Below are 12,953 nucleotides of genomic sequence, written 5' to 3'. Positions count from 1 at the left end.
AGCCTGGGAGGGACATAAATGGTGAGATTGAGAGGAAGAGATGCAACATTAAGCAGATTGATTTTAAAATTCGGCACACAACAGCAGGCTATAAATCATGAAAAAGAAAACGCGCACACACACACAGAGGCAAATTGCTGTCATCTGTCGTGTTTATGAAGAGGAACAATATGGATACATGCTTGGACAGTGGCGTTGCTGAAGAGGAGCACAAGGACGGCAGGGATAGGACTGTATATATGGCTCCTGGAGAGAGATCTGAGATGAACATGAAGCAGGCCTAACCAAGCAGAAAAAGCCCCACAAAGTGCCCTCGAATCTACCCTTCAGGTTATTGCATAGCCAAGCACAAAGGGTGACTTCTTTCTTGGACAAATTCAAAAGCACTTGCTTTAGGCCACATTCTCTAGTTCCAGCAACAACAAAAAAAAGAGGGCAACGACAATACCCACAAATATAATTTTGGGTCAGTGGTCCAGAAAAAAAATGCATTGATGACATACAAGACTTATAAGTGACTAATGAAGTAAAAGGTTATGCTTTGGAAGGCGTGGTTCAGAAAAATAAATAAATTAAAAAAAACACACTAATAGTTACACATGGTGGCGATGATATGATGCTGAGGCTGCTTGCTAGTAAAAACATCATCTGTTGGTGACCTTCAGTTCAAACATCTCAAGCAGCAGGACACTGAACAGCCAGCTCACCTCTGACTGACCCAAAAAAGGTGTAAGTTTTGGAGTGGCTTAGACAAAGTCTAGTATTACATCCCATTTAAGATGTTATGGCTCGATATTACTAAATATATATCAATAATATGGCATTTTAGAATTCAAATAAAACTTATAATGTAGAAAACTTTTCCCATTAAATCAGTTGCATGTGGTTGCAAATCGCTTTTAATCTGAATTTTATTTATTTGGTCCTTCACATTTTGTCAGTCTGAAGTAAGGCTTAGAAAAGGTTACCGCTTAAACACAAACTAAAAGTCCCTTCGGTGGCTCTCTGTGGTCAGTCGCAGATGTTAATTACCAGTGCGTTTATGTGGCGAGATGTTTTTTTTTTTCCCCCCACAGCGGTAAGCTCTGACCGCCCCACTGCTAATCCTGCTGTCCTTTAGATCCCACCAATTACTCTAATCAGAGTGAAGATGTGAAGCTCTTCTCTGCAAAAAAAAAATAAATATATCGACTAATTAAAGACAAACAAGGCTGGCCATTTAGCGCCGCAGAAACTACTACGCCCAAAAACCTCGGTCTCGGTGCGGCTGAGGATCTTTCGGCTACATTAACGAGAGCGCCTTCAAGGCTAATTTCTAGAATCGCGTGTAGAAATGTTTTCTTCGAAAGGTTTTGCTGTTGTTGTATGTGGAGGTTTGTGTCTGTGTGTCACACAGCTTCAGAGGTTAATCTCCCTTTGTAGACAGGGATTCTGTCACTTCAAAGGGTTTGCTCCTCAAACAGAAAAAAGAGGGACTGAAAGAGGACTCATATGCCATGCACTTTCACACAAACAACACAAAGGTTACGCCAGGTCTGAGGTTTATTTATTTATTTGGAAGAATAAAGGCTCCCGGTGCGCAAAATATCTTCCTACATCCCCTTTTCTACAGTTTTTTCCCCCCTCCCTTCACATACCAACCTTTTTTTTTTTTTTTTTTAAGAGAAGAATATGCAAAATTCTCAGTGGCTTTAGGCCCTAATCATCCCGCATTTCAGAGGAAGAAAACTAAACTTTGTTGCTAATCGCCGTGGAAATAAAACCAAGGGATCAAAGGTCCCAAAAAGTAATAGATCAAGCAGCAAATCTTCATCAGCCTGGAGTGCAATCACACACTGGGTCTCTGTTCACTCAGTCGTGCGTGTTCATTTGAAAGGACACACTTCCAGGATATGTGCATATGCGAACACGTCTTTGATTTTATTTTTGGATTTTGGACCAATATTTGAGCAAGAGGCCGTGTGCTGTCCTGAACCACCTGAGAATATGATGCGTTTTGGAACAACAACAAAAAAAAAAAAAAGGTGTGGAGCAGATGGGGCGAGAACTGCTCTTTTTTCCTCCCAATCCACACTTGTGTTAAATTGAGCTTCCACTCTGGCACAGCCTCAGCTGCTGGGAGCACAAAGAGAGGAAGTTTCCATTGAAATGAGAGAAAACAGGAGAGCTAGAGAAAGGGAGAAAGGAGGGGCAGAGGAGGAGACAAAAGTTTTAACAGCTTAGTTTGGGGAATAAAAGAAAAAGATGATTCTGGGGAAAAAAAAAAAAAAAAAAAACAATCAGCTTGGAAATTTCACGACAAACACTCCTGACTTTTCTATACTCGCCTTTCCAGAGTTTTTAGTCCTTTGTGGGGTTTTTTAAACTATCAAAAACGTTAAAGCTCACTGTGAATTTATTGCATAAACGTGTACAGTGAACAGAAAGCTACAAAAGCTGGGAACGAAGGAAGAAAGGAAGGAAGGACACCATGTAGAAAGAAAGGACACAAGGGCCGCATTCAGATAATGGGATAAACAATGAGTTTGAAAATGTAAGCATTTTTCCACACTTTCTTTCCCCACTTATTCAAACTCAGAAAACACTAAAATCAGCTTCTTTATCTGTACATTTTCACATTATGTAAAACCCTGTGCAATTGTTTGGTTCTGCTCTACAGTTCAGCTGCTTTGGTTAGATTTCATGAGAAAACTGCATGATACGAATCCAAAGCGTCCTCCTACTTCTCGTTCTGAGGGCGCAGAACAACTCAGACATTACTGTCCTCTGTTACAATTGCATTAATTCGGGGCCGAGAAAACAATATCACTCAACTGCAACGAGAAAACAAAACAATCAATAAATCAATGGCTTAATCTTTTAACAGACTGTTGAACATTTAAAAAAAGCTCTAAACAACCCTCTGAGATCGTTTAATCCAGTTCGATAAAGTCTAGTCTCCTTTCCTGCAATTCACCGGGAGCCGATTCCTCTCATTCCAGCTTTGTTCTTTTCAACCCAATTATTGTAAACAAGCAGTTAATCCACGGCCTTTTTGTCCAGAACTGCCTGCCGTGACCAAAACCTCTTACCTTCTATGTTTTATTTCTAAGCACATGTAAATGTTGGATTGCTTTTCCTCACACGTTTTGTCATTCATTAAATGAATAAAAACCAAAAAAATGAGCTAGAACAGAAGCTTCTCATCACCCTCTACTTTTATGCATTGGGAAATGTGCTGCAATAGAAGGGGGCGGGCGGGTGAAAGAGTTAAACATCCGAGGGGACGATATCAGCTTGTCTGAGCTCAGTAGTGCACAAGTCTCAGCTTCTCCTCATCACTGTCTGTCAATGCTATTTCTGACACCTCAACGTCAGAAGGAATGGGAACTGAGATAGTGGAGACAAAGCAGGAGAGGTGGACTATGGCCAGAGAAGAGACTGAAAAGAAGGTTGGCTCTATAGCTGGGTTGTGAAAGAACCGTATTGGCAGCAGAGAATGATGATTGGTGGTGTGTGTGTGTGTGTGTGTGTGTGTGTGTGTGTGTGTGTGTGTGTGTGTGTGTGTGTGTGTGTATGCGTGTGTGCGTGTATGCGTGTGTGTGTATGCGTGTGTGTGTGTGTGTCTGCATAAACTGTCATACTACTAAAGTCAACACCTACCTGCTCTACCCAGACACCAGATCCTTCCTCAGGAGCCCAGATGATCATGGTTTTGTCCATGGAGGCTGAGAGTAGAATAAGAGGCTGTTGCAGCTCACCACCTGCAGGGGGAGACAAAGACACTCAGATGCTTACAAGATGAACGTTCACAGCTAATCTTGTTCGTAGTAGACTATCGAGACAGGGGCTCTCACAGGTATTCACAAGTCATTTTTTCGCAGATCCAGTTTCAAGTTGTTTGTTCCAAGTTCAAATTCAAAGGAGTGAATGTTTTCTTGCTCATGCAACCATGTCATTTCAGTCTGCCCATAAAACTATTTTTGCTAAATGTTAGAAAATCTAAAAACATAACATGTTGAGCGAGTCACAGGAGTAACAGATTATGCAAAGCAGGAATTGTATAAATTATAAAGACCAACCAACCATAATTTCATACCATCCTAAAAAATGTGCGTTGTTAGAGACCAACATGGTTTCTACAACTTTATTTGTCAAGATGTTTATTACATGTTGAAAAGTTGAGAACAAAACCACTACCTAATTGGATTTTATTCGTTTACATGTTTAACAAATCGAGAAGGAGCACAATGATACAGACTCTATCCGATTCAGCAGTGTCGTGAAGGGATGAACCACTTTCATCCCTTTAGCATCTGGAAACTCTTTGATCAGTTCTATTTCAGAACCTAAAACACTCAAACATAAAATAAATACAGATTATTTGAATCTCGACTTCTGATATGTGACATTTTAACACAGTTTAAATAATAATTGAAATAAATAAAATTAAAAATGTGATCTTATTTGTTGTGATTGCCATCTAAGCTGGACTCAGTTTGGCAGCCATAGTTTAAAGAACTGCAAACAAACATAACCACTGAAAAAGACATCTCCATTTTGCATGTTGGACAAAAACTTCTGATGCGGAAAATTAAATAAGGACATCAAAATATAAATTAATTCAAGTATTCCTTTTTCTTCAGAAATTTCTATTTCATCTCTTATATCATGGAATAAGAAACGATTAACATTTTTTCATACCACGTTATCTTCTTTTTTTTCATAACTGCATAATGACAAATTCAAATATTACTCAACACTGTGCAGGAGTCCTAGGAAAAAGCCTTAATGCCTTTTTAATTTAAACTACCTTCATAGACAGGAGGCTGCCAGCTGACTCCATAAACCCAGTTCTCATGTCCTGCCAAGACAGTTTCCAGGGACACTGCAAACCTCGAGACCATTCCTGTGAAAAGAACAAAAACGGCCAAATGACAACAACAAACACGTCAGTAATATCAGGTAAACATGCCCTGATATGAAATCAAATGCAAACATATGTTGTACTGATTATAGGGAACATGGAAGTCTTTCTCTATATAAACATAATAATAATCATAATAATAATAATAATAATAATAATAATAATAATAATCTCTCCTCATTTGCTTAATTAACACATTTTTTCTGTAATCAAGTCTGGCTGGCCCACTCACCTCTGTCCTTCACTTCAAAAACGTCCTCTTTCATTTTGATGACGGTGTGATCATCTTCTGTGTGCGTGTCTGTGCCAGATTTGGCACAGAGCCTCCACACTCTGATGAGAGAGTCCTGTGAACAGCTGGCTAATAACAGCTCGTCCCCTGAATGAGACACGGAGAGAGGAAACCTGAAAATCTGCTCTCTAAGAAGCCTCAAAGTTACAAAGGTCCAATACTGAATATGTTGTTGTGAACTACACACAACATCTACTTTATATTACGCGTATAATAGATGAGGGGAAGACCGACATGACATTGTCATAAACATAACGCCTGTAATAAACATGAAGGAGTCTTCATAAATGTTTGACTGTTGTCATAAAATGCCATTCGGTAAATGACATTTTTTAATGCAGGGCCTGTTAAGAGTGAGTTCAGCTGAGTTTTATTAATCACACACAAAAAAAAGGGGGTGAAATGGAAATGTTCTGTATCGTAAAGTAACAAATAGACCAATGAAATAGACCGATGAAAACAATAAATTGCTGTGAATTAGATTGACCAAACTAGTCAATGTGTTTTAAAGCTTATGTTGTCCTTATATAATTAAGCATTGAAAGTTTTAGATCAAGAGCCAATGAAGTGGCATCATTGTAAAATCCAGAAAGGTTATCATCTTTTAAGATTTTTTAAATACATTTTCTTAATACATCTGTCTCACTTAAAGGACCCCAGTTTCAAAAGTGTTGCCACCAGTAAACAATTGGCTAGCTTCAGACGTTTTACATCTCATGTGAAAAAAAATTGGCCCAGACACATATGTGAACACTGAAACTTGTACAGTTGACATTTAATGGACTGCACCCCCTCTCTTCATTAAAGTATTATTTTACGGTTTTAAATATATTTTTTTTTATAATAGCAGTTTTACATGTCAACTTCTTAATTGTATTGAAGCTTTTATTTAAATATGTTTCTTTGTATACTTTTTTTTTTTACAAGCATTGAGAAATCTTTGCAAATATTTTGTTTAGTTTTAATTTGCAAGCCATGGGCATAAGGTTGGGGTATTAAGCAAAGGAGCAAAGGACAAAAATGGTCAAATTAAACAGATGAGATGAGCTCAGGCTGTATTAGAATTCAGCTTAAATTAAAGATGATCACGATTACGCTGTTAAATGTTGGACAAAGAGGGACCTAAGCCTTAATGTTCTGGTTATAATTATCATCATACCCCAAGGTATCATGTCCAGAGAATTTAACAGCTGCTCCATCAGGGATCAATGAGAGGTTAGCATCTAACTGTGATGTAGCCAATAAGACAGCAGGACCACAAGCCAACACACAGACAGGTGGCAGACAAAGCCCATGCTGGTTTTCTGCTGAATGTCCCTGTCTTTATACATAATGCATGTCAGCTTTTTTTTCCTGTGGTGACTAGTCCGGTTTCATCTGTGCCAAAAAAGACAGACATATTATCATAATGCTATACATTCCTCATTTGAGAAAGATGCCAAGCTATTAAGTCAATCAAAGCACTGACACTTGATAACACAAACTATAATTTGTTTTGGTTTCCGACTGAAAGTCTGCCAAAACCGCATGCAATTGTGACAGGAGAGCTTATGTTTGTTCTTAAATGGCTTACAGACAGTTGAGAAAGCACCTTCGTCGTTCTAGAAACTATATTTTTGTGACACTGACATACTGAATCCTAAACATAAAGTAGGGATTCTCTTTTTCTGCCACTGCTGCTGCTGACCAGCCCAGTGCATCAGGTTGTAACCTTCACCTAAGGCCTGTAGAGCCACCAATTATCTGATGACCAAGCTACATGGGGAAAGAAACAAAACAAAACAAAACAAAAAAAAAACATATAAAGAATGATCCTGTTTCAATGTATTATTTTTGGAACTACACCATTAATCCAAATATAAATACATTCTCTCAAGTCTGTTTTTTTTTTTTTGGTTCATTCAATGCTTTAATAGATAAGGTAACACTTGAAAATAATAAATCTGATTATTACAATTCTTTATCAAGGATTGCAACTAACAAAGGTTACATTACAAGTGCAAAACCAGAAGTTCCTGATATCTTAAGCTTGTTGGTCAAAAGCAACAGCTGTTTTTCATGCATTTTGCCAGTCATAATGAATACTTCAAAAGCATATAAACACATGCAATTCTTCTTTCCTTGAATCTGCCAATGAGGCAACAGAAACAGGCTTTTGAGTTTACAGTGCGCTGGTTGCACCTTAACAGACAAACTCACCAGTACATGCCCATTTCACGCCACGGACCCAGTCTTCGTGCCCTTGCAGCGACATGGCTTTCTGCAGCTGCAAGGGAGCCATTTCACAGAGTCAGTAGTTGCCTTCAAGCATCAGAAGCTCAGATTAAACAATTAGGATTCATGAACAACCTACCCCTGGGGGAGTAGTGAGGCTAGCTTACCTGACTGCTCTCCTGCACATACAGATGCACCCTGGAGTCATCACCCCCGCAGGCCAGTATGGGAACTAGAAACGCACATAAAGACAAAACACACAAACCATGGGCTTAATATCAGAAAATCAGTTTTAATATGCAAGAGGCGGGTGGAAGAGCACGGCAACACACCAAAACGAGAAGAATGATGTAAAAGGAAAAATGTGTGTGCAACTTAAAGGGTGTTGAAAGAGCAGCTTGTGCTTACCTCCAGTGCCTGGCAACAGAGCTAGAGAGACATCCATCATGAAACTGCTCCCAAATGATACATTATGGAGGCACTCAACTGAGGAGACATCCACATGGAAACATTTTCAGACACCGTCACACAGTTGTAAACAAATGGATTGCGGGACTCAAAAAGACTTCTAATGTCTATTTTAAGCATGTTTTCGCCTTATGCATAAAAAGAGCCAAATTAGATAGTGTAATATTTACATTGGAGAAAGAAATTCGAGCTAAACTTATTTCCGGTTTTCAGAGATACTTCTAAAGACAGTAAAGCTTCACTTGTGTCCTTTTGCAGTGACAGGCAGACAAAAAAAAAACACTCAGGAAAAGGAAACTCAAATCCCAGACAAGTTAAAAAGAGGAAAAGCAGATGAAGGCGATAACTGGAAGCTCCACTGACACCCAGGTGTCAAAACAGATTTCTGTCAAAACCACATAGGAATCACTGGGATTGTATTTTTCAGTTTGGCCCCCTAACATCAACTGACCACTGAAATAAAATGTAGCATAAAATATTTGTTCAATATTTTATAAAGAAGGAAAAACATTTAAATGTACATAAGCTTAATAATAGATTGAATCAGCCAAGACAAGAAGAATATTTTGCACATAGTGAAACTGATATCTACTTTAGTCGTAAGATACAGAGAGAATAATGAACTGCAAACCAAACACAAAATATCATTAATAGCATCTTACAGTGTTGCAATTCAAATAAACCATAAATAAACTCTCCATGGTCTGCTTAATATTATCAAGGCAGAGAAAAAAAAAAAGTTACAGTTCAAACTGATGAAAATTTTCCATCACAACATTTCTATGGTTTAACGTCACCCTCCTCCACCTGTTGCTGCTCAGGCCGGGTTATTTCCCTTTTGTACAACAAAGAAAAATGTGGTTGCTTGGAATCATATCGCCCCTGATCCCACTGAACCTGCAGGATTTAAGGTTTAGAAAATGGATGCCTATTAAACATTTTCCAGTTTTTCAAAGCCTATGTAACAAATTAATAAACAAATGTTTTTACAACATTATTATAATTTCAAATATTCAGTTTTATGTAATTTCTGCAGTAGTAATAACTGCTTTTCTGGTTTAAATAAAAATCAACTAGATCTCTTTTTTCATATCACTGCTTTTTTTGTTTGTTTGTTTTGGTTTATACCATAAAAAATAGCATGAAGTGAGAATTTTATACTGGCTCAAGCCTAATATAAACCATGTTGAAGATATGGGTAAAAAGGAGAAGAGTACATAAACTCAGAAATTAGACCACAACAAACAGAGAAAGTGTTGCAACAACTGACCCACTGCCTGTAGAAATACTAACATTTTTGGTGGAGTTTTGAATCCGAAAACGGTACTGAATTTAAAGCAGGGAACATTGTCCAAAGATAGTGGGCATCAAATAAATATCACTTATGCTTCCCCATTCAAAGATGAATTTACTTCAAGTCCTGATAGACACTTCCCCCCTAGAGTAACAATAATTCTATCAGCCACTGTAAACCTATGAGAGTTCAGATAAATTTCTGCAGTAACACCAACAGGGTTTAGGTAACATGGCTCAGAGTAACAGTAACAAGGAATGACCCAAATTCAAATCTTAGCTTTATCCTTCTGCAGACTACAAACTACCAGCTGAAACATGGAAACTCTTATCCAAGGTGTAATAAAAAGCAGTTAAAAACTTAACCTGTTAAATCTGTTGAAGTATGCAGCCATCAAATTAGAAAGTGTCGAATGCAGCAATAAGATCAAACGGGACCGAAATAGGAACTAGGAGCTCTTTATGAGTCACTGCTGACTCTGTGGTGTTTGACGGTTTTAACTGGAGCCATTTCTCTTCGATGATTCTGCTTGGAGAAAAAACTGGCTTGTAATTCAATACTGTAAAGTGAATTATCATTTGAAACAATTCAAGCCTTTTCACCAAGAAAAGTGGAAGTTAAAAAATGTTCTATAAACATTGATTACCAATGGATCCGAGTTGCTTTCCTCAGCAGAGGTTTCATAATAGCACACTTGAGAAAAATAACAGATAATGCCCCCTGACGAGAAACAGACATTTCTCCACTTTCTGTTAAGCAGTGAAATAAAGATGTGAACAACTTAGAGGGAGTGTATTAAAAGAATAAAAAGCAGTGAGGCTCACATCAAAATGCACACATCACTGATAACTTCTGGGTTTCTGAGATGGTGATAAATAATTTCCAAATGCCTTTCATGTCCGTTTTACTTGTTTATTACCTTCTTTATTGTCACTGCAGAGCCATAATCTCACTGTGGAGTCAGACGAAGAAGAGGAAATGAGGATCTTAGAGTCCTCCAGGTAGACGGCATCCACAGCATTGACAGGACCAGTGTGGCCCTTACACTCCACTGACTGGACAAACTGTGGCATTACACAAAACATTTGTATTCAAGGCTTCTATTTTTCATCTCTGAAATTACATAAAATATCACCTGCACAACACAACACTCGGACAAACACAGATTTTATTTTTTTTTCTAATCTAAGCACTGGCAGCTGAAGCCACCCGAGACCCAGGAAAGCTGAAATGTAGGCAGTTTACCTTCCCATGTTGAGCTTCCCAGAGGATGATCCGATTGTCTGAACCTCCTGAGACGACATGACGCTCTGATGCTGCGACAATAAAATCAACGCAACGGAATTAACTTACAACTCGTTATCGACGAATTGGTTAAATTAAGAGAAAACACAGGGTCACCTTACTAAAAAAACAACAAATAATTGAATAAATAAATAAATAAATTCATACATGACATTATGGCAGCAAAGAGGACTACTTAAATCTAAATGCAAATGTTAGGTCAGGTCAGTGAGACGACCTAAATTGTAGAAACAACACATTAATACAAAAATAATTAAATGTTCCACCAGAAAGTATTGAAGTGGGTCTAATATTCTGAATTATGGTGAAAAGAAAATGAACCTTTTTTAAAATGTAAAATAAAAAAAGATTTGTAGAAAAACAAAAAACAACCTCTAAAGTGAATAAAACCTAAATGTAAACCATCTGAAACTGCCATAATCTACTGAACCAAAACTGTTTCATGACACAAAAGCAGGAAGTGAAAGAGTGATTTACTATCTTTGCAACTTAAATGTAATGCTATTGAATTAAAAACAACTCCAACGTGTGATCAAGTTATTGCTTTCAAGATAAAACTGCTGAACTCGCTGTAAAATGTGGTGTATTGTGTTTTGCAGTCACGTTAGCCAGGGAATGCAGTTTTGCTTCTGCCTATTTTCAACTGTAGCTAAAATTACCAAAAAAAGCAAAAAAAACAATAAGAAAAAACGTCAACAAGTAAGTGGTTCCCTAATACACTCAATAGCAATTTAACAAATATAATAGCTAAACAAATGTATTGATTAAGTGATCACCAGTAAGTGTGAGTAGAGTATCCACATAAAGAAGATGCTCTGGCAGTTTGTTGGTATTCATGTGTGCTCTGGCACAACATCAACACAGAAAGACATCACCAATGACCTTATGGACACAGCTGTCCATCAATCAAGGAATGGCCAAGGGACTCAAACAACTTTGAGTCAGTCCCTCATGGTATACCAACACAGATTTAAAAAAAAAAACATTCTTTGTACAGGCCATTCTTTGCTAAACTTTTCTATTTTGCAAAAATACCCCAAGTCACATTGAAGACTTTATATGCCTTAAAAAGTGTGTTAAATGTCAATATAATTTGAAATAAAACGACTAAGGTGTGCCTGAATGGATTGCAATAATTAACATTTTTGCAGCCTCAGTGGTTGACTTTCTAGTAGTCATTACACCACATCACACAGAAGACCATCTGATATGCAAGAAATTAATCAAGAGAAGCGCACATCTGAAAAGCGTCACTTTTAGAAACATCGTCTCAGAACTATGTGGAGATGTGGCCACATGCCGTTATCCATTTGTAACAGCAGGTGGCGTAGCCTACCAAAAGAATCAAATATATTGCTTGCTACACCAAAATGAATTTGCTGTAACAGGAAATGTTGATTTGGTTTTCTTGTTAGTAAAACTATAGTTATAGGTTTTTATTTATTTATTTATTGTGCAATAGTGTGAACCTGATGTTATTACCCACGGTTATCACTACCTAGGAATTCGACACAAAGCTGGACCTTAGAGAGCTTTCCTAGAAATAGATTTTCACACAAACCAGTAAATTTAACTTAGATAATGAAGTGGTAAAGATAAAGAATTATTAACTGTCAATTATTGTGGATGCACTGAAGATTATTCTGGCCATGAAATCATGACTAACAAGTATTGACACATTGCTGTCATACTTGGTTACATTTTTCCAACTAATGTTTCTGTATTGAGTTTGCATGCTAACTTTACTTCCCCGCACTCTATACACCTCATGGTTTTGTACAAATGTTCAATATGCTTAACAATAATAATAATAAAGAATAAAAAATCACTTCTCCACACTCACCATTATCTTTCTTGTGAACCCACTTGACTGCATTTACTCTCCCTTTGTGTCCATTCAGCAAAGCGACAACTCTTCTTTCCTGAAATTCAAACTATTCATGTTAACCCAAATGTTTTTGGGGGGGTTCGGCGTTTTAAACAAACACTCTACACGAATAACGTTAGCATCAGCACTCAGCAGCGAGAAAACAACTAAACTACCGACATGTTTTACAGATTTTATCACCTGGGGGTCGTACAAGGCCACTGAATTGCATGTCCCGAAAGCCACTGTCCCTCCCCGACCCCAAGAAACAACATTCGGAGTCCTATTTGCGCTGCATGCTACATGGCATGTCTCAATTATGGAAGCCGCCATCTTTGCTAGAGAAGTTGTGGAGTTACTGTAAAAGACTCCGCTGGTAAACAGTTTCTGGGCATCAATGGTTCCATAGCCAAGTTACGTAAATATCATATTAGTTAAAACAAATGCGCCACGAAAACTGTAAAACTGGTTGATCTACAAATACAAACTAGAACTGGACTGAACAGGGGTTAAGACACATACTACATTAATTTTAATTGTGATATGGATCACAAAACTGTTTTGATTAAATTTAAATCATTTGAATTCAATTCCTTTTAACTCTACA

At 37.7% G+C, this 12,953-nt stretch overlaps 1 protein-coding gene across 1 annotated transcript in view; it reads right to left on the bottom strand.

The window, feature by feature from the left end:
- elp2 (elongator acetyltransferase complex subunit 2) overlaps nucleotides 1-12,752 on the bottom strand; it is a 32,552-nt gene extending 19,800 nt beyond the window's left edge. Inside the window, exons 1-10 of the mRNA XM_008421806.3 lie at nucleotides 12,548-12,752; nucleotides 12,323-12,401; nucleotides 10,420-10,490; nucleotides 10,094-10,238; nucleotides 7,821-7,898; nucleotides 7,580-7,644; nucleotides 7,398-7,464; nucleotides 5,139-5,285; nucleotides 4,793-4,888; nucleotides 3,643-3,743 (exon numbers count right to left, since the gene is read on the bottom strand). Coding sequence (XP_008420028.2) covers nucleotides 3,643-3,743; nucleotides 4,793-4,888; nucleotides 5,139-5,285; nucleotides 7,398-7,464; nucleotides 7,580-7,644; nucleotides 7,821-7,898; nucleotides 10,094-10,238; nucleotides 10,420-10,490; nucleotides 12,323-12,401; nucleotides 12,548-12,679 — 981 coding nt within the window. The 5' untranslated portion in view covers nucleotides 12,680-12,752. The remainder of the gene's footprint in view (nucleotides 1-3,642; nucleotides 3,744-4,792; nucleotides 4,889-5,138; nucleotides 5,286-7,397; nucleotides 7,465-7,579; nucleotides 7,645-7,820; nucleotides 7,899-10,093; nucleotides 10,239-10,419; nucleotides 10,491-12,322; nucleotides 12,402-12,547) is intronic.
- Nucleotides 12,753-12,953: the final 201 nt, after the last annotated feature.

Source organism: Poecilia reticulata, chromosome 11, assembly GCF_904066995.2.
Source record: "Poecilia reticulata chromosome 11, P_reticulata-male-v2, whole genome shotgun sequence".
In the NCBI taxonomy this organism is placed as follows: domain Eukaryota; kingdom Metazoa; phylum Chordata; class Actinopteri; order Cyprinodontiformes; family Poeciliidae; genus Poecilia; species Poecilia reticulata.
The sequence above is the reverse complement of the archived record's forward strand: the minus strand, read 5'-3'. Positions and strand labels throughout refer to the sequence as shown.